Below are 12,947 nucleotides of genomic sequence, written 5' to 3' on the forward strand. Positions count from 1 at the left end.
ATCTTTAAAACAACATTCTATTCAGAGTTCTTCAATAGTTAGCTCTTGTTTACAGACCACTTACTTTGCGAATACAGGAAGTTCAGTACAGATCATCTTTCTTGAGCTTTCAACAAAACGCTGCTATTGACGTTGCTTGACGTTACTTGACGTTGCCCGAAATGAACCGAGCTGTACAGTACGGACCGCCTTGTCCAAATTCGATTCCATTTTGTTTTCGCGGTGGATTCTTTGTAATCAGAGAAGCAGTGCAGTGCGCTTCGTAAGGATGGAACCGAATTATGTATTGGCGCTTCAATCGATATATATTTTTTGGGTGATACTCTTGTGTAGATGAAAGAAGAAAAGTTATGCTTCAATACTGCTTCAAGGATAAGGATGAAATAAGGACATCTGAATCTCCCACTTGAGAGTTTCTGTAAACTAGCAAAAGAAATCCATGTTCATGGTTCTGTCAAAAGTGTGTATTGAGACGAAAACAAATGATTCGATGCTGTGTGGTACACTTAACAGAGCTATAGATTACCAGAGACCAACTGTCTCCACCCTTCAACAAAACACTCCTATTGGCCAGGGCTGAAAGCTTCCTTCACGCGGAGCTCCTTTCACAATGCACTCACTGAGCAGAGCTAGGAAGTTCGACACAGATCAACTTTCTCCAGCTTTCAACAAAACGCTCCTATTGTCCTCACTTGACTAGGGCTGAAAGCTTCCTTCACGCGGACCTCCTTTCACAATGCACTCACTGAGCAGACAGAGCCAGGAAGTTCGACACAGATCAACTTTCTCCAGCTTTCAACAAAACACTGCTATTGACGCAACGTTGCCCTACGTGAACCGAGCTTTAGATTCGGTACCGCCTTGTCTAAATTCGATTCCATTTTGTTTCCGCAGTGGGTTCTTTCTAATCAGAGCAGTGTACTCCGTGGCGTGCCTTCTGTAGCCCAGATCGTCTGCCTCAAGCAAGGGTTTGACTGACTTCATTATTCTCGTCTGACTCGAAGGGTGAGGGAGGTCTTTGCTATTTGTAGCTGTCGTGGTGCTAGTGGCAGAAGTTTGAAAAGAGAAGTCCTACTTTGTACGCAGTCAATCTTCGAGCGTTGTGGAGCTTGTTCCTTCTGAGCAGGAGCTCCGATAGTGAGGCAGCGAATTAAAGTAGGTCGATAAGCTCTGCATGCCAGATGGGGCGGGTGAAGAAGGTTGCGATCACCTTTCCCTCATACAAGGTAAGAACCACTCGGAGAGCAGAATGTTGAGTCGTTTCGTGCGTTAAACCAAAGGCACATGGAATAAATCGAACATATGGCATCAGAATTTTTAATTTAACCTTTAATTATTTGCTTTAAAATCCTGGGATTCCCTTGCAAAAATATAAATTAACATCCAATTTTGTATTCAGCCAAGTACAAATCTTCTTCAAAGAGAGGAGACAAGAAAGCGGGGTTGGCCCATAAGAACAGGCTCAAACATCCTTTGGTTTTCTTCGAGGCCAGTCTGCGTAACGCAAAATCCATGCCTTTTTATGTTCTGTCAGTAGGCAAATTAGTTTCATTGGCCTCACTGGCGATTCCAGTTTCGAGTCTCAGTCGCTCCAAGAGCTTTATCATGCATGTCAGTCCAGCACATCAGAGATCAAAAAGTTTAGTCTGCAAACCTAGACTTGCTAAATTTTCCAAACCAGACTTACAGTAAATTTGTCGAAGCCCGGACGCCCCTTTCGTAAATCCGCTGTGCATCAAAGCGCAAAGATCCGATCCTTCCCAAGGGTATAGCAGGATGCTAACTCAGTAGATGAGAGTGTCTGCAGTGCTAGACTCAGAGCTCATGGAACATGGGGCAGCTGAGAATGAATAAGTGATTGAGTTTGAGTTGAGCGTAGAATACCAACTAAAGAAGTGTGAATTTGCACAGGGTTGTCGTTTAGAGAAACATCGAAACTCATCCAACCGACAGAATCTGTGCCGTTATTTCAGCACAATTGCCCAAATTTCGCGATAACAAAAATGGTGACGCCAAGGAAACTAATACTTTGATTGCAATTTTGGAAACTTCACGCAAGAAAATTAATACAGTACAGGCAGCATCCTTGGTGCATTTCGCAATAATTGAGCTTTTCAATCCGTCCATGAATCGTGTTAGCATTTGCTTTTCTTGTTTACTACACAGTAGTTCCCCTTGGCATGCCATTTGGTGATTGTCTCCCTTGCACCTTTCCATGAGAATTGTAATTCAATCAAGATGGGTTTAGAATGGGGGTTAAGAGTATAAGGCATAATTATGGATGTTGCAAGTCAAACTGTAACAACCGAGACACGATTGTCTCGTTCATAGACAATCAGAACAGACTGGTCCGGTTCGTGAAATAGACAAGACCTGATAGGTGGACTTAAAGACATTTACCACTGGCTTGGTCATGAATATTTAGTGACATCGTTTAATTTTGAGGATGACACGCTTGGCAATAGTTTGTCCAGAACAGTTTGCCGAATAAATGTTAGCACTGTGTGATCATGTATGCCTACGCACAGACCTCGGACAACGACTAAAGCGAGTGCGTAATTTACGACATACAGGGATGGATTGCTAATTTCCATAGAGAGGGCAGCAAGAGAGAGAGAGAGAGAGAGAGAGAGAGAGAGAGAGAGAGAGAGAGACACACACACACACGCACACACGCACACACACACACACACACACACACGTACAGAGTGCGGGGAGAGGGAGGGAGATCGGACTAAACCAAGCAAATGTGTTGACAAGAGAAAAGTGCCGTGAGGCCACCAATTCCCATACAGGAAGAGGGATGGTGAGGCACAGAAACTGAGAGAGAGAGAGAGAGAGACAGAGAGAGAGAGAGAGAGAGAGAGAGAGAGAGAGAGAACAAACACATAGAACGAACGAACGAACGAGATTTTAAGAGAGAGAGAGAGAGAGAGAGAGAGAGAGAGAGAGAGAGAGAGAAGGGGTAGAGAAGGGGTAGAGGCGGGGGATATAGAGATGCAGACAGAGACGGACAGAAGAAGACAGATCGAGCCAGAGAGAGACTCGATCACTACTGGGGCATTGAGGGTTGCTTGCATGCCTGTGTCTTCGCACCCCTGCATGCAATTAACGGCTGTTTGGACAGTCTCCCGGCGTGAAATGAAGCTCTCTCTCTCTCTCTCTCTCTCTCTCTCTCTCTCTCTCTCTCTCTCTCTCTCTCTCTCTCTCTCTCTCTCTCTATCTATCTCTCTCTATTCCGCTTGGACTCTGATTCGATAGGGATCATGCAGTCTCATGCAATCATTCTTTCCGTTTGTTTTGTCCTCCAGGAATCGGTGGATCCAACATTGATTTCGTGTCTGCTTTCTTTATTTTGCTGATCGATATTGAATTCCTTTGTTTAAATTGCTTTATGTATTTATTTTGGTGATCGATTCTTATTCATATTCTTTTTTTTTTCTTCTGGTTTTTCGTCTCGTTTTTGGTATTCTTTAGTGATTGTTTTAAATTCCTTTTGAGCTGTGTGCAGAATGTATTGGCAGGTTTGGAATATTTTCATGAGTTTTGTTGTTGTTGAAATTTTGTTGTGTTCTTTTCCTGATGAAGCTTCCAGAAGCGAAAATTCGTAATCGTCTTGTGTCGTCTTTGTATTGGTGAATACAGTAATCCTTTTTTTTAACTTTGTTGTTGAAATTGTGAAGGTTGAGTGTATTGCGCAACAAACCACCCACGCACCCCCCCCTCTCTCTCTCTCTCGCTCTCTCGCTCTCTCTCTCTCTCTCTCGCTCTCTCTCTCTCTTTTTCCTTCTCTCTCTCTCTCTTCTCCTCTCTCTCTCTCTCTCTCTCTCTCTCTCTCTCTCTCTCTCTCTCTCTCTCTCTCTCTCTCTCTCTCTCTCTCTCTCTCTCTCTCTCTCTCATCATTTTCAAGGTAAAAACTCCTGCATATCGTCATACATGCCACTCCAGAAATCTCACGCAGTAACAGGGTTGAGTGCAGATCAGCATGTGATTAAAATGATGAAGAAGGCCCAATAATCGAATAACGACATGCGATGTAAACATCCTTCCAATCTTATCAACGAGCTCAATCTTTTCAACGAGCTCTCTCTTTTGGGGGAGATTGTCCACTCATCTGTCTCTTCCTATTTCAGCGCGGACAATTTTCTCCTCTTTTCTCCATCCTCTGTGTGAGTGAAATATTGCTTTGCAAAACTTTTTTTCCGGGTCTTTCAGAAAGATTTTTCTCTTGTGGCGGTATTTCTTACGGACAAAACATTCGCGCGACATTCTTTACCTTTGAGATAGAAAGAAGTAATTACGCCTGATGTATCCTTGCTTTCTTGGAATCAACATTCATTTTGTGTGTGTGTGTGTGTGGGTTTTTTTCTTCTTCAGGCGGGAGATGTAGATTTGTATGTCTTAGAAAAAGAATGGGAGGCAAATGTGCGCGCATTTGGATGTCACTGGACCCTCTTCTGTGTGCGTGTGTGTGTGTGTGTGTGTGTGTGTGTGTGTGTGTGTGTGTGTGTGCGTGTGTGTGGATGAGCAAAACAGACAGACAAGCCAGCACACAGGCTAAGAAGTGAGTGAGTAATAACAGTGAGTTTACGTTCATGCAGGGAAACAAGAGCAGGGGTAAGTTCAGGGAATTACGAAAGACAGATTATGAGAGACAGAGACAGAGAGAGACAGAGAGATTGAGAGGGAGAGAGAAAATGAGAGAGAGCAATACAGAGAGAATGAGAGAGAGAGACGGAGCGATAGAGAGAGAGAAAGTCACGCATCGCTGAATTATTTTCTAGCTTTCTGCTGATTCGAATGACAGCTTCCATTACTGTCAAAACGAGCGATATCGATCGAGGGCAGTCAGAGAAGGACAGTTCAATTATTTACCCGACACGTGCTTTCCGTTCTTGTTATAGGGCTCTACACTCTGCAGTGTATGACAATGTGTGTCACTTTTTGAGAAGTTGGGGGTAAGGGTGGGTGTGTGTGCGTATGTTAAAGTATTGAAGATGCTTTCCTTAGTGCATCCTTTTTCGACATAAAAGTTGCACACACACACACACACACACACACACACACACATGTCTCACATACACACATTATCTCTCTTTCTCTCTCTCTTTCTCTCTCTCTCTTACTTTCCAAAAAGCTGATACATACAGGTCAGCACTATAACTCCAACAGAAGTCACCAAACATCAGGCTGCATCATAAAGCTTAAAAAGCTGTAGCCTTGACACTTTTCGCACGTCAACACCACGGACGTGTGAAATACGCTGTTCATGAAGGTCAAATAACCCTGAACATTGGGAAGGGATATAACTCTCCCCCGCAGAATCGTGATTGCTGCAGTCACTTCCCTTGGCAGTTAACCCCGGACAGATCCCGCGCGTACGAGATGCAACACCTCCTCTTAGATTCGTGATTTTGATGGAGTTACCCCCCCTTTGCAATAATCCCCTCCATGCAGCAGCAGAGACTAATGTGAAGTACCGTAAACTGCCTTGTAAACGCCAAATATCGAGAAAACGCCAACCCCCTACTTTTGAGCAAAATTGGTGCGTGAGGGGGTAGGGCGTTTACAAGGTAGTTTACGGTAATGTGTCGGAGCTCAAGTCCCCGCCAAGACAGCCGAGATTGCTCCTTCTTCATAAATCCAATAACTGCCTGTCCATCCTATTATGGAAATGAGCAGCCACAGTGGATCTCTTTATCGAGCTTGACTGGGTTGCGGAATAAGACATTGAGAAAGTTCAGAGGACTTGGGAAAGGTTAGGAACAGGGGATGTCGATCGTGTATGGGAAGCATAGAGGCCGAAAAGGTCAAGAAATGCTGTTAGAAGCGAGGTCAATGCACTGTTTGGGATGCAATACTGTGTGGTCTGGTAGGGGTCTAGGGGGTGGGGGGTTATTCATGAGCAGTATGTAAACTAGGTAACAGGCATATTGCGGTTGTATAGCTGGGACAGAGAGGTCCGGTAACTTTACCACCGTCACGACATCGGCGGGTCGTAACTGGGTGTCATGAATGTCAGTTAGGGCGACTTACAGCGCCACCCTTCGGTCAAGTGCCGCTAAAAATGTTTCCTGAATACCAGTCCTGTTCCTTTTTAACACGCTGTCGGAGCGCCGTGTAACAAAGCCAATCCAAGTGTCTTCGCTGCAGAGCGTCTCGTTAGAAGAGTGATACAACTCGATCCCGCTCTCATTGAGTCACTTGAGAAAAAGTGACTCTATGTAATCGGTCAGTGTTAGTCTGTCCGGCCGGCCGTCCGTAGACACCACCTTAACGTTGGACTTTTCTCGGAAACTATCAAAGCGATCCGGCTCATATTTTGTTTAGTCGTGACCTCCAATGACCTCTACACTTTAACGATGGTTTCGTTGACCTTTGACCTTTTTCAAGGTCACAGGTCAGCGTCAAAGGAAAAATTAGACATTTTATATCTTTTCTCGGAAACTATCAAAGCGATCGGGCTCATATTTTGTTTAGTCGTGACCTCCAATGACCTCTACACTTTAACGATGGTTTCGTTGACCTTTGACCTTTTTCAAGGTCACAGGTCAGCGTCAAAGGAAAAATTAGACATTTTATATCTTTGACAAAGTTCATCGGATGTGATTGAAACTTTGTAGGATTATTCTTTACATCAAAGTATTTACATCTGTAGCCTTTTACGAACGTTATCAGAAAAACAAGGGAGATAACTAGCCTTTTCTGTTCGGCAACACACAACTTAACGTTGGGCTTTTCTCGGAAACTATAAAAGTGACCGGGCTCAAATTTTATGTGAACGTGACTCATTGTGTTGTGAATAGCAATTTCTTCCTGTCCATCTGATGCCTCATATAATATTCAGAACTGCGAAAGTGACTCGATCGAGCGTTTGCTCTTCTTGTTCTCTGATGTAGTTTGCAGTGGTATTTTCTTGCAGCGGTCCTGTCTGTTCTCTCACTCACACAAACCCTTAACACTCATACACTCTCGGAGCGCCGTCTAAACAAAGCCGAAATCCAATTGGAAGAGTGATACAACTCAATCCCGCTCTCATTCTCTGATGTAGTTTGCAGTGATATTTTCTTGCAGCAGTCCTGTCTTTCAACTATCCCTCTCTCGTCAGAAGGGTGATACTCGAATTACTCACTCTCCATGTAGTTTGAAGTTAATAATAATAATAATAATAATGCAAACTTTTATAGCGCTATTCTAGAAAATTGTCTACTCTTAGCGCTTTACAGTACATACATCGACCAAGCATACTATACAAGTTGTAATTGTTTTTGCAGGGGTCCTGTCTTTTTTTTCTCTCTCTCTCTCTCTCTCTCTCTCTCTCTCTCTCTCTCTCTCTCTCTCTCTCTCTCTCTCTCTCTCTCTCTCTCTCTCTCTCTCTCTCTCACTCACTCACCCACACAAACCCTTAACAATTAACTCACACACTGTCCTCCACCCCAGTCTCTGCACAAGCCTTTCTCTTGACTCTTCGTGCAGACCCTTGCGAAGGGTTCAGGTGCGAATCCCCCGAGGTGTGTCAGGTGGACGACCATCGCGAGCCCAAGTGCCAGTGCAAGTTTGTCTGCCTCAAAGACCTAGCGCCCGTCTGTGGCACTGATGGCAAGACCTACAGCAATAAGTGTGTGCTGGAGATGGCGGCCTGCAAGCAGCGCAAGAACATCCAGATCTTGTACAACGGGGAATGCACCACAGGTTTGTGATTTAAAGGGAGAGGGTTGTTTTAGTTGTGGAGAGCGACTATAATGATTTGGGTCTTAGCTATTAGTTGTGTTTATTTTTTTATGATTTATTGCTTGTGCTTTGAAGACAATTCGCTTTTTTGCCCGCATGAGGGCTGGTTGCTTCATTTCCCCTTTTTCCAGTTGAAACTATTATTGTGTTACATAAAAAGAAAATGAACAGTTTTTTTTATTTTACTATGCATGCAGCTTTTTTTGCAGATTGAAGTTTGGCAGGGGGGAGGGAGGGGGGTGGTGAGGGTTGGAGAGGGAGGTTTTAATTGCGTATCGAAGCTTTGAGCTGTTACGCTGATGCACTTTGTACTTTTTTTTATATATCAGCTTTAAATGCCAAATGTTGCCAGTTTTGTAGTTGAGAACTGAACTAACTTGCTTTAAAGTATGCTTTGCGAAAAGTAAGATTTTGAAGTATTTCAGTTCCTGTCGAAACACCATAGTACATGTAGCAGTGATCTATAGAAAGCAGAAATTGATTTGCCCTCTCTCACTGCCTTTTGATGCATGTTTAATGTTCGGAGCATTCTGATTGCAACTTATCTTAAACTCACTCTCGACTAAAATTATATTATTAAGCTAATAAAATTCACCACTATAAGCGTATAGCTTGTTCTTGATTTCAACTTTTAAGTTATGTATTATGGGCTAATGGAGGGAATACTCTCAAGCTAACACAACGTGCATGGGAAAGTTGTTACCAGCTGTGTCCTAGATCCTACAATATGAAGAAAAAGAAGAATACAAGAAAGAAGCGTTTCCTGCAAAGTAAAAACCTACGTCAAAGTTGTCCATAAATGAGGAAAAAAAGTCCAACTTCTGCCCACCCGACGCTTTTGCGAGACAAACAGAACCCCTGTGGGAACTTCCGGTTTTTTAGTTGCTCACAAATTGCATATCACATGTGACACTCCCACAGCTGACCTGGGTTTTTTTTTCCAAATGAAAGCCATTCCATGTCTAACACAGTCCAAAATCACTTCCCAATCACTGGTTTGTGCCAAATAAAATGTTGGTTAGCTGTAGTTCACTTTTATAGTAGCACTCTATACTTGATATTTTAGCAGTTTATTCCTTCCTCACTTCTTATTCCTCTTTTTTGTTCAAATCTGATGCCTTTGCTCGCTTTTGTTTTCTTTCTCCTTACAATTAGGTGTTTAGTTCTCTGGCAGCGATTCACTTTGTAGTGTAACATGTACATGTACCAAAATGACCATGGTTGTTATTTGGGACTGGGTTGTTTTTTTCTTGCGTTTCAGCGTTGCGTTATTTGACAGCAATGCACTAGGTTAACCGGTGTACATTTTCCAAAAAGTTTGTTATAGTTATTTATATCAAGGGGATATTTCTCAACCTTTAACAAACAATGATGAGTCAAGCTTATTTGACTGTTCGTGGTGTGTCACGATGAAACAGTGTTTTAAATGTTAAATGTTATACTTTGTTTGTGTATGTGTTGTACTGTGCATGGGAACGGGGCATGACAGCAGCATGACTGGCAACAGAATGGTAGAATTTGCATGAATGAAACAGATTGCCAACAGAGTAGAACATGTTGCATGATTCAGAGAGATTCTCTTTTCTGGTTTAGGCTTAGTGTTGTTTGCCAGTGTCATAATTTGTGACAAAAAGAAAGGATACACGTTTTAAATTTGTTTTCAACCAGATTTACATACAACCCCTTAACAGTCGTGAACATGACGAAGGTTTTGAACACACTATTAACATCGATTGTTTTTTTTTTTTTTTTTTTTTTTTTTGGGGGGGGGGGGGGGCGCAGTTGCTAAAATGACATGGTAATATGTGGGATACAATCTTTCATTAGAAACATTGCAATTGATCTTCAAAAAAGATTGGCATGAGACCACCTTGATGAGACGTACACAAAATAAACTGCCAGGATGAAAATAGATCAGGGCAAAAAAAGATAAGAACAAAAGAATCAAGGCAAATGAATGGTGTTATTTTGTAATCAGGGCAGATCATTATTTTAAAGTTAACTCTTCATTTTGTGCAATAGGAAATTCCTCTATCAAAATGCTAAAGACTCGAATAAAATATTACCTTTGACTGGGGCTCTTTAATTTTGATGTATTCCACAGAATTGTAATTATCGGTGCACGATCAATGTGTTTTATCTTTGGCTGCCTTTCACTTTTCCTGACACATTTTTTTTTAAACAGATTTTTTAACTGGTCATGTTTTATGTGTAAGGGGGAAAATGCCAATCAAAAAATAAATTTTAAGATTAAGGAGATAGAGTGTGCATGCTTAGAAAATTACTCACTTTCAAAGCTAGAATTCACTGAGCGTTCGGAACTGCATGTTTAACATATCATGTATGCAAAGGCGACGTGCACATTGCTATATATATAATTTCTATGAATAAATTGCTCTCTGAAAGATATAAACTAACTGATTGTGGAAGCTTCCAGGGATTTATAAACTCAAGAATAATGGATTATATTGAGAATATTAATTACAAACAAGCTGTTCATCTAGAAAACAATAGCGGTGTGGTAAATTCCCCATTTTCAACAGGTAAGGTATTATAGTTATTATTTTCTGAACTCGGGGTTGTTGTTTTTCTATGTAGACATCCACAGACAAACCTGTTCCTGCTCCTCCCTATAGTTTGAATAATCTGAAAATGTTATTTGTGTGTGAATGAAAAGCCCGTTTTGCCAACAGACCAGACAGGCAGAACTGTGTTTTGTATAGATATGTGTGCTCTTATTTCAGTCTCCATTTTGTATGTGTAGACTTTCTTTTTCTGAAGATGCGCTTTTTGTTGGTTCTGTTCTATGCTACCTACCAGGATTATCTAGAATTCTCGCGGGTATACTTTGATTTTCTACTGTTAGCGTTTGGTTTTTTACAATGCTTTTTGCTGCTTCTGTTTTGAATGCCACGTACCAGGGACTAGAATAATCTCGGGTACAGTTCAGGATGAGTATAGTAGACATGGTAAATTTCCAGCCGTGAGACTGAATTTTTAGTCTCATTCCATCTCACATCTCTCGTGTGTGATCTCACATCATGTTACTGACACTTTGCCTCATGTTGCTCCTGTCACTTATTATATTTTTTATTTATTGCTATTTTTAAACTTGGCCGTTGTTACTTGGGCTTCTTACAATTGGAAAAGAGGGTATCTTCCTATGATGCTTACTTACTTACTTACTTCTTTTTTTGTGTAGTTAGATTTCTGATATTATTTTTCACAAACACATGTTATTTTTGCTTTATGTATCAAATGAATTGGGTTTTTTTTATTCTTTTTTTTCACATTGTATTTGTTAATTTTGGCTTTGAGAAAAAACCTTTTGTAGTGCCTTTGAGTATGTCTTTCGCTGAGAAAAGTCATATTTTTAAGGTACTGTTTTTCATCCACTATTTGTTCGACGTCACAACAACGTCGAAAAGTTACACAAATATAGACTTTTTTCTCTGGTGCTTTTGTTTTATGATAAACAAACAACCTCAATTCTTACATGAGTTAAAAGAAGCCTCAGTAACGGTGGTTTTATTTTTCAAAATATTTCCAGCTTTTTGTAATACATGTTGTTCATTTCTTGTTCGTGTACATCAGGCGTGCACTTATTATGCCTATGCAAAATATATTCCTTTTTAATTTTGTTTTATGCCACAAGTATTTTTGCACAGATACGAGCAATGTTAATTTGCAAAGGTATACATTTCAGTATTCAGATCAACTTTATGCACCCATGCACATCAGTTAGCGTGCATTCTACCCCACTTTCCGTTTTGTTCTTAACTGTTTATGGGGCTGAAAAGAGGGAAATAACTACTTTGTTTTGATAGAGTTTTTGAGTCAGTTTAATGATCAGTAACATGCACCTCATCATATGCGAACCTCCTGCTTCAGAATAAGAAGTTCGGGGTGGGATTTTAACTGGTTAACATAGAACACTGGAAAATGAAGATTTTGAGCAATTTTATATCACTGCTATGCTGCTTTATTGCTTTCGTCGTGTCAAATACTATTTTTCTTCTCAGTGTTTTATATTTTGTTGTTGACAATAACCTTCTCTGGATTTAAAGATTTGACAAATGCACGGTTTCCACGCGTAATTTGTCTTTCAGCTGTTTCTTGAAAATGTGAGGTTGTCTTTGGTAGTCTTTTCACCTGTAATGTCAGATGTTATCGATACACAAATTAAAATATTAAAAAAGTTGAGAACATTGCGGAATTGCAACATATAAAATAAAAGTGTCATTTCTAAGTGGATGAATTTAATCTATTGACAAAACTCATTTTTCACGATTTCTTTTCATTTGAGTTGAAATTTAATTGCAAAGATTCAATCTGTTAAAGTATGATCATAGCCTTACCGTCGTCAACGAAATGAAAGATAAGTTAGATGAACTGATAATTTCTTATAAATGACACATTTACTGAAAACAATTAATTATTGTTTCCCTTTCTTATTGCAGCAATTGCTTTTTTTCTGTTGATATTTTTATTTCAGGTACTATGCATGCTTTCGTGTTTCTTGCAGTTGTGAATGCATCTTTTATCTGTGTAAATGCATGCTTCAGCTACTCTAGCGGTATACTATTATCTGTCTTCGTAAAACAAATGAGTACACGTGGCTTCCTTAAAACGCTGACTCTTTAACTTTGGTGAATTGTTGTTTCAACAGTATCATTGTTTCTCAGTGCCATGATCGACTGTCGTTTCGAAGAAAATAAGATAATGAATTTCCAGTTTTATATACTCAATTTTGTCAGGACTTTCGATCCGATCAAATAAGATGATGAATGATCATGATTATGAATGTCATTCATTAGGCTTTGCTTCTAGATATGAATAGCCCTACGTATTCAATCAATTTACATTGAAGCTTTAATATTTCAGCTTTGCTTGTACTTGTGTATATTATTTATACCTAAAATGGTATAGGTAAATAATTTTAAATGTATTTTGCTTGTTAAAAAAAGGTATTTGGTTTAATTCAGGTTATCTGGTAAGTTTGAAAGGTTAATGATTTAGGATATAGCTACCGGTAATTGTATACATAATTTAGGAATGAACCTATTTCTCCATAACCTTTGATTTGAGCAAGTAAGCATGAAAGGTTAACTTAAATGTGATTTCTCTCTCTCTCTCTCTCTCTCTCTCTCTCTCTCTCTCTCTCTCTCTCTCTCTCTCTCTCTCTCTCTCTCTCTCTCTCTCTCTCTTTTAATCAT

The 12,947-nt window shown here is 40.4% G+C and overlaps 1 protein-coding gene across 5 annotated transcripts in view; it reads left to right on the forward strand.

The window, feature by feature from the left end:
* Positions 1–12,947, forward strand: part of LOC138978090 (agrin-like) — a 391,935-nt gene that overhangs the window by 329,975 nt on the left and 49,013 nt on the right. For all 5 annotated transcript variants that reach the window (XM_070350724.1, XM_070350722.1, XM_070350721.1 and 2 more), the window contains one exon: positions 7,477–7,692. In XM_070350724.1, coding sequence (XP_070206825.1) covers positions 7,477–7,692 — 216 coding nt within the window. The remainder of the gene's footprint in view (positions 1–7,476; positions 7,693–12,947) is intronic.

Source organism: Littorina saxatilis, linkage group LG10 (genome assembly GCF_037325665.1).
Source record: "Littorina saxatilis isolate snail1 linkage group LG10, US_GU_Lsax_2.0, whole genome shotgun sequence".
NCBI lineage: Eukaryota > Metazoa > Mollusca > Gastropoda > Littorinimorpha > Littorinidae > Littorina > Littorina saxatilis.